Source organism: Tyto alba, unplaced genomic scaffold (assembly GCF_018691265.1).
Source record: "Tyto alba isolate M040663 unplaced genomic scaffold, T.alba_DEE_v4.0 Super-Scaffold_38, whole genome shotgun sequence".
NCBI classification, from domain to species: Eukaryota; Metazoa; Chordata; class Aves; order Strigiformes; family Tytonidae; genus Tyto; species Tyto alba.
This window is the reverse complement of record NW_024881313.1, coordinates 19,470,066-19,484,645: the sequence shown is the minus strand read 5'-3', so window position 1 is coordinate 19,484,645 and position 14,580 is coordinate 19,470,066. Positions and strand designations below refer to the sequence as shown.

The window sequence follows — 14,580 nt, the reverse complement described above, 5'->3', positions numbered from 1 at the left end:
GGCAGAGTTTGGGATTAGTTACTTGCCTTTCCTGATGTCTTGGCTAGAAGCAAGACATCAGCCAGAGTCATGGCTGGATTATTTTGATGCCTCATTTTAGTTGGAATGAGACATCAAAATTACTTTGAAAGTGTGGAATCTAGCTGTTAATGTAATCTTAAACGTGAAGCCTCAAAACTGAGTTAAATGGCAGTTAAATCAGAAAAATTCAAATGGAAACAATTGCTCTTGTTAAGAATTAAGAATAGTTTTGTGATAGGGTAGATTTTTCCCTTTTTTGGACACTCTTTTTGTCAAGACCAATGTCTTTTCTGTAATCTGCCATCTCCATCATTTCACTGAAGAAACTTTGTAATATTTCAAAGCGCTTCTGTCATTTCAAGCAGTGTGTGAGTCCTTAGATAAAAAAAATACTGATTTTTTTTCATTAACTAGTAGTTGGCTGTGCTATCTGCATTTAAACAAAAATTATATTACCTCTACTAGCAATCCCAGAAAGTAGATATCTGCAACATTCAGTTCAGTAGAAGAGATCCTCACAGTCTGTTTCAGCCAGTACAGTGTGTAACTGCTCAGGCAGACCCACTACGGCAGCCTGCCAAGCAATCAAGACAGCAGCGACACGACAACTCTCTTATTTCATTTCATACTGACATTGTCACCTTATCTAAGCTTTCTGTAAAGCAATGGGTTTGGAATCATGAGCAACTTAAAATATCTGTATTTTTCTGAGAACAGCTTCCTTCTGCAGTATCAAAACATGCCATTTGCTTTTTCTTCCTAAAATAAAAATACTCACTTCAGCTCTGTGCTGCATGGAGAATTTATACAGACTATTCTTAGGAGTCCTGGCAGCTCTTCCTGCCTGTTATCTGTGACCAGAAGTGAGCTGATGTATCAGTTTTTACAGGAAACCAAATCATCAAATGTCATACTGGCAGTAAAGCAGGATATAGTAAACCATGCTCCATATATACATCCCATGCTTCCTTTACGCTCTTAAAGCTGAGACCAAAGTAGCAAACAGCAAACATAGGTATAGGGGGAAAGAAAGCTGAATTTCCCTACAAAATAGTCAGTGCAAATGTAAGCAATTGAAGAAGAATACCGAAGTGCTCAGGATATCGCGTGCCATTGGAGTAAGAATACTGTCCAAAAAGACTCGCCTATATATATCCTTACTTTTTATTTATTTTAATAATTCTCCTGGGTAAGGTAGTTAACTACTGCACCCAAAGCTGGAAACTTCTGTAAGTCTCTTGACATCACCAAACATGTTATAATTCTGATTTCACTCAGAGCCCTGGCTTACTTTACATCATTTATAACACAAAAAGGTTACTTTTTACACGGACCTAAAGTACTGCTTGGTTTACAGTTGAGGGTTTCTGTGAATGAATCCTCTCTACATGAAGTATGCATGTCCTTCTAGAAACAAAGTTTTAATAATAAAGGTTCACTTATTTGCACCAAGTCATCTTCCTCCTTTGTCTCTCCTGATTGCATCTTCCACCTCAAGTGCTAATTTGCTTCTTTCCTTCATTCCCTCCACCACTCTTAAATCCTTGAGACCCAATTTGAGTAAAGCCAATGCTTGATACTTTTGTCAGGAAAGTACTAAGAAAAGATATTAAATCTATTTCATCATGGTCTCTTGCTTGTCACTGCTATCCTGAAGTACAACATTACCCAAAAAGATTGTCTACTGTATTCCATGTTTTACCAGACATTTTCAACAGCGGCCCCTTCTGTTCTGCAAGACAAACAAGTATTAAAAAAATAAAAAATAAAATAGCCCAAATACCTGTAGCGGGCTAAGGGTAACAAGTCTGGTTTAGCTGAGAAATTCAGACAAAAGAAGTATTTCTGGGTACTTGTGACAGGCTAGATTTGCAGTCAAGATCCATTTTATGGCACAACATCCTTTCCAGTTTTGCATTGGGCGTCACAATCAAAGAATCAGTGAAACAAATATTACTATACATGCAAAGCATATGCTGGAAGTGTCATCTTTATCAATACCTTAATACAGCATCCTTCTATCAAAGAAGCTAAAGGTCCTCCCTTACCAACCTTCTCAGATGAAACACAAACTCTAGGATTGCACTGCTGATACTGATCTTATGTAGAACTGATTTTTGTTCTTAAAATAAATTAACCCAAGACTATTGTAACTCTGTGACCAAGTCTTTTTTTTTTTTTTTTTTTTCCCCAAAGGAAAATTTGAAACTTTGTGTCCCTAATGAAAATAGAAAAACTGGATGATCTTGATATTCTGGTAACCTCAGTGCACAAGGTGGGCTTAAATATTCCATGAACATGCAGACAATGATACAGCTGTCCTGTAGGATCAGAAGGCTTAGAAGGAAATAATGAAAGAGAGATGTTTTTCAGATTTTGTTGATAAGAACGATTCTTAAACCTACAGGATTTACTGGAGTGGAACATGCAGAGGGGCTGCTGATAAAAACCAGTCTGGCAGTAATGAACCAAGAGGTCATATTCCTTAATATGACAGTAGAACATTAAAAAAAAAAATGCCTGTGTAACAGGTCAACACTATTTTTCTTGACTGTTGCCTATACATGAAACTGTATGCAACTGTCATAATAACAACAGTTTTGTTATTAGTAAGGATAGAGCAAATTAACTCCACAGGCATCCACCAACCAGCATCTAAGACCTTCCAGTCCCTCGTTTAGAAGCAAGTATGCAGTGCCACACTCAGTCGGGAAAGCTCTCAAAATATTGATGTGGAGTCACGCCTTTAGTGTCATCCCTTTGCATACCAGTAGCCCAGGATATGGAGGTCCCTGTGAGCACTGGTATTTGGATCTGGATTTCTTGGAGGATATTTGGGGAACGTGTAGTGCTTACCCTGATTTTTATCAAAAATATGAACTGAAAGTGGTTCTAATGACAGCTGCTACTACTCATTTAAATCTGACTTGAATGTCTTCCAGAAAAAAAAAAAAAAAAAAGGAGGGAGCAGTTCCAAGATCATAAACTGAATATAGTCAGCACTGGCATTACATAGGTAAGACAAGAGACTAAATTCACATTATTATACAAAATTTCAACAGATAACGGGGACATTATCACTGTCAATACACATTCAAATTCAGCACATGCTCAAAGTGTTCAAACAAGACAATTCTCTTTGAACTTGGAAGAAGGGGAACTGCAAAGTACTCCTTAGTGTTCTGAAGCATTTTAAAAATCAAACTTAGTAAAGAAAATAGCCAGAAACAAATCAACAATTTGTTGCAATGATGGAAACAAGATTCCTGGCAGACCCAGGAGGATTTTGCAGCAAATCTTCAGTAGTGAATCGTTATTTCCAGATACTGAGGAGAGCGGTGTATCACACAACTGGCTGCAGCCTGGAATACTTCCCAGGAATTCAGACCAGTAAAGTTGAGGTTTGTTAGGATAAAAATGAAAGAAAAATGCAAACATAGGAAGGAGTAGAAGGTAAGACAGAAAATAGGAGAAAAATGTCAAGAACACCATGTTTTTATGTAGAGTTACTGATTTATTTGAAAAAGAGCCAATACAAATGAGGGAAAAGACTCACTTTTTCCACCTAATACTAAAATAAATTAAAAAAGGAAAAAAAAGGGTTGGTGAGAGAGGCTTGTTAAATAGAGTATTTTGAAGACCAGGATGGGCACTCCCAACACGATTACAAATTTGCTGTACTTGGACCCACTGCTGACTCCATATTTCATTAATGTGATTCGCTTTTAGCCAAGAATTGCCTTTATGTAAACACTATTAAAAAAAAAAAAAATCATTAAAATCACCTAAAGTAGTAGAAAAATATGAGGAGGGAACAGATTAATAACCCAAATACCATGATAAAAAAATACAGAAACATACTGGATTATGCATAAGTGGAAAGTCTTACAAGGTCTATTACAAATTCCACTTCTTAATAGGGTCAGCTAATTAGGCAGACAGATACTTCCGTCAGAATATTGTGTTCAGCACAGTACAACACTTTAAAAACAAATACTTCTAAAGGAAAGCATTCACTTTTAAACACTTAAATCTATTCTATTTGCTCTACCTAAATCAAACAATTAAAATAATTAGAATAGCCTCCTCCTGAGTAAAGTATGAGAAAAAAAATAAGAGCTGATGATGAGATTTTGGTCATTATCTTTAGAAATGTTCCATAGCAGAAATTTTTCAATCAGTTTATTTTCAAAGATGAGGCCAGGACATGCCAAAGAGAATAGTCCCAGCAGCACTGTCTGACTGATTTATTCTTGGAAAAGCTTAGAGTCTTTATCTACCTGTGTGGCAAAAATTGCAGCCATTCAGTAATGCTTAAAAAGTTATCATTTCTAACTACTTGGAGTTTGTGTGATTTGTATGCTCACGTTAATTCACTGTAAAATAAAGAAAATACTTTACTTTCAAAGCAATCCATGGTGTTCTGGAAGTATGTCCCTATTTGTCAAAGATTTAGAAACTTCTTTCTTCAGGAAGTTGCAGAAACACCCTGTGCTCTTGAAGGACATACTTACACTGTGGAAGATATAAACACCTGAAAAATCTAGACACAAACTTTGATAAATACAGGGTTGGAATAGCCTGTACCTACACTATTAACAATCAACTTTCTCTTACTTTCCCCTTCATCCATCCATCTATCATATGAAGTCCTTAGTGACAAACAAGATTTGAAAGAATGTGCAAAGTCTCTAACAGAGACAAACAAGTCTGCAAAAGCAGTTAAGTGCATTGTCTGGCTGAAATAATCTCTGGGATTGTATAAATATAATCAAATTCTTAAAAGCAACACACAATGTATGAGGAACACTCATAAAAGTTTATGATGGACTTGCCACACGTACTAAAGTAATTGCCTTTCTGAATCCTGTAGCAGACAAAAAATAGCAAATAGGATGCAACTATTAGCTTCTGTCATTAAACCATTTGGAACTAACCTTCCATCCCCAAGAACAGAGGTTCCCTTTTCCTGGGTTGAAATCTGGACAATTCCCTTGTGAAACGGTACCACATGAACAAAACAAGGTGAATCAGAAAATGATTATCCAAAGTTAGTGGCAAAGTACTATGTGAAGAATACACTGTAGGCCAAAGCAACATTACAGAGCTTGAAAATTACAAATCTGAATTATAGCGGTTGTGTGACTGAACTAGTGATGAGGGAAAGAGATAGTACTTCAGATATTAAAGAGCAGGACTACCTGCATTTCAGAAAACAACTTAAAGGCTCCACAAGGCACCCGTATTATTGCAGAAGAACAATCTGCAGAGTACAGTGTCCGAACATAGAAATATAAATATGCATATTAAAAAATAATTATATTTATTATTTACTAACCATTAGTATTTGTGGCCATGCTTACTATAACGATCAAGTATGAGAAAGCATATGAAAGGAGATAAACATTAGGAAACATACGGTATATGTAACTGATTGAATATATATACACACACACACAGGAGAGCTGGGATTCGGATTCTGTGTGTTGCTGCTGCTGAACTACAGGGTCCTGCTGCATGCTGCTCAGCTCAGTGCTGTTTACAGATATGCATTCAATTGCTTGCCACCTACTATCTGTCCTGAATAAAGAAACCTGAACAGCAACTCTGGTGTCAATTTGAGCCTCATGGATAGACAAAATCAAGGGAGTCTAGTTCTTGGAAGAGGCAAAAATAAGGACCAGTTTGAGCAACCAAGGCAAATAACTGCCCACCCAAGCAATCAGTGGGATGAACAGCTAACATTTACAGGAAACCTTGATTATCCAGAAGATAAGTGCTCAAGAGTAGAAAGCATGTCAGTTTTGAGAGAGAACAAGCTTACTAAAATAAATTGCTAAATTAAAGTTGTCTAATGTACTTTACATTTAAGTGAGCTAGAGTTTTAAAAATTACTAATGCTGCATCCTACTTGAGTGTCATCAACCACACAATCAGATAATCTAAATCACAATTCCACAGAAGCTGCAATAAATTTGTTATGAAGTGAGATTGTGGACTCTATTAAAGCAAAAAATTCTTCACTATTTGTTTTTCCTCACTGGACCAGGAGGAAAAAGAGCCCTCTGAACAAACACACCCCTAACAAGAGCCTTTTAGTCACCTGTGGTTTCTCTGGAAAGCACCCATTTGAACGTTTCAATAGCACATTTCAGTGAGGTGGTTGGTACTGACCCTGTGTCCTTACACAGTTCCAGAGAACCATGATTTCTCCATCTCAGCTGAACTGAGACTTCCATTTATTCTTAGGTAAAACACCATATATTTATGTAAATCACATCCTGGGTTTGGCTGGGATAGAGTTAATTTTTCTTCTTACTATCTAGAATAGTGCTGTGTTTTGGATTCAGTATGGGATTTGGTATAAGAAGAATGCTGATAGTACACTGATGTTTTCAGTTGCTAAGAGATCAAGGACTCCCCAACTCCCCATGTCCTGCCCCTGCACAAGTGTACAAAGGCTGGGAGGGAACACGGCCAGAGCACCAGACCCAAACTGGCCCATGAAATATTCCCTATCATATAACATCACGCTCAGTATGTAGAGGAGGGGTGGCCAGGAAGGAGGGGGTTCTCTCTCACTTCCAAGATTGCAATTGCGGGATCCTGGTATTTCTGGATCGCTAGCCACGAAGGGGATGGGTAGCAGTTGGGGGGTGGTGAGCAGTTGCATTGTGCCTTACCCATTTGTACTTTCTGGTTTTGTTTTGGTTTGGGTTTTTTTCCCTATTTTATTACAATTATTGGACTTTTACCTCCACCTACAAGTCTCCCTTTACCCCTCCAATTCCCTCCCCTATCCCCCGGGCAAGGGGAGGGTGAGCAAGCGGCCGTGTGGTGTTTGGCTGCCAACTGGGTTTAAACCATGACAATCATCATCATATTTATATTCCACAGGCCACGTTTTTTGCTGCAGGGTTTGTCTAAATGAACTCTGCCACAATTCTTCAGCATCAGCTACAAGAGTGTATCACCAGGGGAACAAACAAAAAGATTAATTTGGGGACATTTTCACAAGTCTAAAAGACATTAAAAACAAGGGATCTAAATGTTCACACTCTGTCATGAAGCACAGTAATTTGGGACAGTCTGACACATAGCTTGCAAAAATAAACACGTCTGCATAATCCAATACCTGAGGATGCATAAGTCAACAGGGGCAAGCCATCACAACTGGATAGAAATAGATTCCAGTGTGATTTCAGTACCAGTCAGGACAAATCTGTTTGCTTATTAGTAAATCAAGCTTAGAAAATGCCTCAGAATGTACTGTACAGAATTAAGTGGCCCAGGCATGGATATATGGAAGGGTTCCATTTCTTGATATTTGTGCTTCATATAGCCAGAAAGTGGTCAGAGACACTGATCAGTCAAATGAGTTTCCAGCAGTGAACAGTGGCACACTGGTGACAGGCTTTACCAACCGCACAGCGGGCTCCTGCTGGATTCAGCACCTCCGTGAGGAGGGTCCAGAGTACAACTGCTAAGGCCGTGGATGTCACTAACCTCAGGAACATGGGGGGCATAAACACCAACCTGCATTGATTTTAGAAATCAAAGGTGCATACATAAGGACTCAAACCTCATGCTTAACTGGGTTAAGCAAAGTCAAAGAAAAACATGAGGTGCTACCATCACTACATTCCTTGTATTTTATACCAACTCAGAAGATTGTACTCTAAAGATGCTCTCAATCTACAATTGGAAATACAGATTTGCCTCTTTTTCCTGTATTATTGCATGTTGCCCATGTATACTCCCAACATTAATGTGAATTTTAAGAAGTGCAAATCAGCCTTAATCGGTGGAAATTTTTTCAGAGGTTCTCTCACAATGGCTTATTTCTCATTTCTCACTTAAAACACAGATCACTCAGTATCAACCAAAACTGCATTGACTTAAAATAATCCAGATAATTTAAATTTACAAATATTGTGAGAGAAAAGTCTTTATCCTGCAGCAGAGTAGCACAAGATTTTGAAAACCAGCTACAGTAGGAAGACAATGCTTTAAGGTCCCCAACTTCATAATGCGATATAAAGCGACTGCTATGAAGAGAGATTACATACAAACCAGTTCATCCAAAGTTTAAGTGAAGATAGTTGGTTTGATCCCCTTAAACACAGACTGATGCTTATTTTACCTGCTGCCCACATTTATGACAGCAGATATTACAATAAGCTTCAAATACTATGGAACAAACTCTCAAACTGTATTTTTGTCATAGGCATATCAACAGAAACATGTTTTCTTTCCAAAAGAGAAGGGCAGTAAAGCAAACTCAATTCCCCCCTCCCTGTTCCAAATCAGAGACATTACATGTTTCATTTCTACACAGTCTGTAGGACTTTTAATTCTGTCAACAAAACTGATATTCTCTTGAAACACAGAAATTATCACACAGAATTAACCCACATTCCACATATGGACTTATCCTAAGGTATTTAGCTGACATTTTTAGGAAGAGACCCTAAGAACAGGTCAAACTAATAATCTGCTGCCCACTGCTCCCAAAGTCCCATGGCAATCTTAGATGTTTACATTGATTTAAGCAAGAAACCTAGAAAATTTAACGCTGTTTTAAGAACACAGCATACATTGTCAAGACTATCAAGTTTCACAAACCAGGCTATAGCCTGATCTTCAACCCATTTCACATAGGTTAAACAACCAAGTTTTATGCTATTTTGTGTTACTGTCATCAGAAATTGAATTAACTGTCAAATCACTGTGCAAATTAACTGTCAAGCTGCCAGTAGTATTTGCGTATTGATCTGTAAGCAAGTATATATATTTGACTGTACAGAAACAGTTGTTTTCATTTGTTCTTTACCACCCCTTTAAAAGGCTCATGCTATATTTCTTACCAAAAGATGACATGCAACATACTTAAAATAAGATGTACAATGTATTACTTTGATTTTAGCTGAAGGAAGTTAATGACAGGATAAAAACTTTAAAAGCGAAAATAATACAGTCCATGGGTAAGCATCATAGAAAAAAAAAAAAAAAAAACACACCAAAAAACCCCTGGAACAATCAAAAACCCACCTCTACCATGCCTGAAATCAGAAAATTTGAGCTAAGTACTTGTAACAGGCTTTTCCTATTGCATCTCTAAGTCCTTCCAGCAAAGGAAGTCCTTTTCTGATTATTCTTCCATGAAATTTACAAATTGAATTTGCAACATGATGAATACTCCAACTTTAATATTTTGCATTCATACCAAAAACAACAGTTTTTACAAATAGTGTTATTTACTAAAACAACTCTTGTACAACAGTGCAGGATATCTAAATATATACATATGCCAACATCAAAGGAACATCAAAACAAAATCAAAAATGCACTTTGCTACTGCGTACACTTTATTAAATACCAAAGCAGACTGCAGCAGGCTTCTTTTTCATGACAAAGACAAAAATTATTTCCAGAAGCACATGCAGGATAGAAGAACAAAAACTCCTGCCACCTTTTTGGCAAGGTAGCAGCATGAAAAGTGAACTTTAGATTTGCAACTTTACCTAGTAGCAAATGGAATGTTTTTAAACACAAACATCCTAATTTAAGAAACAAGGATTCAAAAACATACATAGTGTTTTTTATATACTGAAGAAAAAAAGTTCAAATGTCAAGGCCTTCCCATGTTTTACTATCGTTTTGGACAGTATACACATGAAAGTTAATATTCTTCTTTGCAGCTGAAAATAAGAAAGGACCAACAGTAGTGTGGATTTGGTCAGCTTTACCAAGATTGAATAACAGAGTAAAAAATGATTCTGCCTGATGTTAGCAATTAAGGTTTTTATAACTTTTATTTTACCTATTTCTTTAAAAAAAAAATATCTTCCCAGTTTTTAACTGGAAGAATTATGCTCCCTTGTTTTTCAAATCAGATATATGCATCTTCTCCAAAGGGAGCTGCAGTTATATAATTCAAAGTCCCATTGTAGCTGCTGTAATTGGAGATGTTCTTTTTCATTCTGTCTGTAAAACCCAGCAGACAAATAATAAGGTAAGACCTTTATATGTAAAGACTGCACAGATACCTTTGAAATGCGAGTGAAAAATAAGGTAAATGACATTAGAGAAAATACTACAAAAATTGGAGAATGAGGTACTAAGCAGTTCTCCAGTGTAAATCTGATGTTCCTGCCATCTAAATGAAATCAGAGAACTATAATAGCAGCCTAGATTTGATCAGCAAAATATGTACATGCTATTAAAAGCAAATTTATCTTTGTTACATCTAAGCATTTGCAATCTGGCAGAATTCTCTAAAGCTCCGGTTACTCAAATTCATTTCAGTTCCCTCACCTCACAATTCATGAACAGTAACTGTACCCTGAGGGCAATATGTTGCTCCACACGTGCTGAGAAGCATGTAGTAATTCTTATATTTTGTTCCTTTTACTGTTGTTTTACTGCTATATGTAATCTATATGTGCTTTGGCCAGTGACATTAAATACACATCTGCATGGGTAGCAGTTACTAAACAGAGGTGGGTAAATGTTGCCACTGTTCCTGCAACTGCGTGCTCTGGAACACGCTCCCATGACATCAGTGTAGCAAGTTTTAACACACTGCCTCAGTATTTCTCTCAGGATGCTTTACAGTAAATCTTGAAGTCTTTGTTACGCCCACATAAATTGAGATGATACACATGGGTAAACAAGCTTTGTTTATAGAAGTGAAATGCACAGAAGGCACTTTCCAGAGTTTGCTCCAGTTCATGATAACCAAGCCACTAAAATACCCCTTCCAAAGTTAATTAACATTTTTGTATTCCTTAATGAAAAGGTTAAATAACAAAGGGTTATACAAAGTATTATTAAAACATTTTAGCATTTCATTGACAATTTACACGTAAAGAAACAAGACATTCAAAAATTAGGTCTTCTATTGGGAAGATGAACAACATTTAATTTCCAGGGATTCTTAACTTTCAAATAGATTAACTCTCTGACTTCTTATTTGCTCAAAAGCTTTTTCATACAGTAGCTGTACATGTACTTTTCCCCATCTCTCACCCATATTTCAGTGTTCAATACTATAGTAAGACAGAACATACATGAACTTGGTCAAAACAATGCATAAAGGAGGAATCTCAGAATAAATCACAGCAGAAAAGCACCAGCAATGGCATCTCCAGATGCATGATACTAAACCATGAAAGGGGGTGAACTGAAATATAATTGCTAAATTATCACTTAGGATACAAGAGGATGAGTGAAGGAATTAGTGCAATGACAGCATCTAGCAAGGTAGGAAGAGGCATCACTTTAGAGTATCCAGCATATGCGATGCGACCAAGCGAGAAGATGAAATAAACTTTCCTGATAAATGGGAAAAATCAATATGAAGCAATACTGCTCAAAATTCAATCACAAATTGCATCTAAAATAGAAAAGGTAGGATGTAACAAAAACACTAAGAGTCTGAATCTAAAAAAAACTAGGGATCTTCTGCACCAATTGTGGACAAATAAAACCGATTCTAAATCACGTAAAATTCACAATTTATTACAGAGGATACCTTAGAGCAGTAACTAATATAAAGGCATGAAGGAAAATAAGAAGTGTCCATCTTTTTCTCAAGTTTCATTGTATTGAATTTACAAAGGCATTGCATTTTAGAAAGTGTTTTTTGGTCATGATGAACACAAATTAAAGGGGATTTTAGTTTTCTTAAAGATGGATAAATGACCAAAATAATTAGTTACAAAGCCGGAAAACTTAAGGTACAGAAAAGTTCTCTCAGCGTTCAAAGGACAAGTCAGGAACAAGCATTTCTCTGTATTAAGGAAAGAAGACTTCAAAAATTTTAAAAACAAAGACAAATTAGTAACAAAAAGTATTTTTGTTGAGTCATTTCTGTACAGATGTTCCATAGGCCCTTATTAGGGAACATGTGAAACAACATGTGAAAACCTAAGAATACAAACAGTAGATGTCATTCAGACTATGTTGATACTTCAAATTTCTCCTTGAATCAGGGCCTAAATATGGAGTAGAAAGTTATTTTCACTTTTTTTTGTGGAAATTATACACTTCTATACACATTGTTTATCTGATTTTAGAATACGGTACCTAGAGCATACAGAGAACACTATCTAAATGATACTACATCCCCTTTCTAAAGAAAATCACCTCTTCAATCTATTAAAAATTATCTGTGACACAATATCTTGGATTATTTTTTTTTTTTTTTTTTAGTATTTCCTTTCAAATTCCAGACTTTTGTGATGACATCAAGTATTGAAGTAATAACAGTTTGTAGGGGTGCTTAAGAATTCTAGAGAAAAAAAAATACATTCAAATACTAGTATCAAAACAGCCAGCTGGCTAGAACATCCCCAATGGGAACACATCAGCTGTAGGCACGTTTTGTAACCACCCCAGTTCAAAGGTACACAAAGCAGTCATGTGAAAGCATTAACAGGAAAAATACCAGTGTCTGTTAAAATAGTGAAACAAAGGCATGTTAGGTAACTGAACGGATGCAGGAGTATATGGGATGACTGAGGTCAGCTTACAGTATACTGTACAACTGCAACATTTACTTCCAGAAGCATCACACTAAAACATAGTACACAAAAGCAAACATTTCTGGCATACACACTAACAAGACTGAAAACACAGATCTCCTGTTGAAGCCATCTAGTATTGCTTTAAGTGGAATTAGTCGCTGGAAAAGAGGAAACCAGGATGCATTAAGAGAGTGAATACAAATGCAAAGTAACAACAGTCTTTGCACAAAAAACTCTGATCAAGCATATCTAAAATTCTGTCTTCCATTACCATGTTCCTTTTGCAGCACCTCAGGTACAGAAAGAAAATATCAGTGCCTTAAGGAGCCACCTGGCTAAGCTACTGAAAAATGAAAGGGTTTAAAAAAGGCTCATGCATGCTGCTGCAGAAGAAAATTCAAAGTAGCCTGAAAGAGAATGAAAATAAGATGCCTCATAAACTATTCATTCTATAGCAGGGCTAACAAACTCAAATGATACAACTGGAAATTGAAACAGATGTTTAAGGCAGAAGTGTTTGTGTAGTAACAGTAAACAGAACAAATTGCTAAGCAAGGCCACAAGAGAGAAAATAAAGCCCTGAAGGTTTGTTCAGCAAAGTGATTTAAATGTCCATAATTTTCCATATTCTAATTAAGGAGACTTGAATAAAGTAGTGTTATTCATGTTGTGTGTTCCAGTTTAAAACTCCATCATTTCTCTTCCAACTCAATTCCTCTGTCTTTGGTGTAATCTCTACCAACACACATAGAATACAGTTCTGGTTCTCATTGTACAAAACAACTTGGAAATAAGTAAATTGCATGTTTCTCATGATAAAATGCAAGATCCTGATCTGTTGCATGGTCCCATATGTTTAGCAGCCTCTGAATGGTAGTTTTAAGTTATTAATTATATCTGAAGCAGAATCATAATTTGCTGTTATCCCCCCAAATCACTTACTAGTTAACTAGTTTACTTTGGTAGATAAGCCATCTAATAGTCATGATACACTTGTGTTCAATTCAAGAAGTAATGAAGCGTAGACTCAGATAAGTTTGTAAATTCATATATAGACCTTAGTTTGGAAGTGTAACCATGATACGCAAAATTACTGCTTTTCCTGCATTGGAAAAAGACACCACATCTGTCAAAGCTAGACAAAACTATGAAATATGGTTGTCAGTTCATGATTAAAATAAAATAGTAAAGTAAATTATTTTTAAACATTGTGTTAAATATATTCACATGATCACCATAGCTATACGAAATGGCCACTATTGCAATCACACACTATATGTACATAACATATGCCACAACAGTTTGCAAGTGTTGAGTTTTCACAGACTATCCAATTCTACCAGACATAAATAATCTTGTACCAATTTTTAGACATTTTAAAAGGAATTAAATGTCCTAAATATGTTCCTCTGCAAAATTAAAAAAAAAAAAAAATCCTAAAAAGTCAGTGCAAATTGAACTTGTTCACCAAGATAGATTCTTATTAAGCTGAGGATAAACAAAGTTTAAAAGATTAAAGGAAGAAACTCATAGAATTGCCAACTGCCTTTAGCAGAGGTTAAAGATTAGGAATCAGAAGTCCTGGATCCTATAGCAGAGCCTTCTGTGAGTAACTATGCTGTGGTTGTTGAGGTGGTGGAGGCTGTGGTTGTTGTGGCGGTGCTTGTTGACTGCCTGCTGTTTGTGGCAGAGGTGTAGATGCTAAGTTATAGTTTGGCACCTGGGACATATTAGTTCCAGTGTTCTGATAAGAAGCAACATCAACAGTAGCAGGTGGTGGACTATACACTGAAGCCTGGTTAGAGTAAGTATTTCCAGCAGAGCCAACCATTGCACTGAAAAAAAAAAAATTAAAGTTGAATCAACAAACAAATTACCAACAGAACAGAAGCACTTTATTGACTCTTCAGCTGTTCTATATACACACAAAGAACTCTCCTAATTCTGGACACCTTGCATATTTAAAACTGTAGCCAACAAATATTCTAATTAAAACTCAAACACAGTCTTCAGATTTAAACACACCTAA

General features: G+C 36.4%; 1 protein-coding gene across 1 annotated transcript in view; it reads right to left on the bottom strand.

Annotated features, from left to right (window-relative positions):
• Nucleotides 1–9,376: 9,376 nt before the first annotated feature.
• Nucleotides 9,377–14,580, bottom strand: part of STAM (signal transducing adaptor molecule) — a 34,941-nt gene continuing 29,737 nt past the window's right edge. The window contains exon 14 of the mRNA XM_042802072.1: nt 9,377–14,386. Within this exon, the coding sequence (XP_042658006.1) occupies nt 14,140–14,386 (247 nt within the window). The 3' untranslated portion in view covers nt 9,377–14,139. The remainder of the gene's footprint in view (nt 14,387–14,580) is intronic.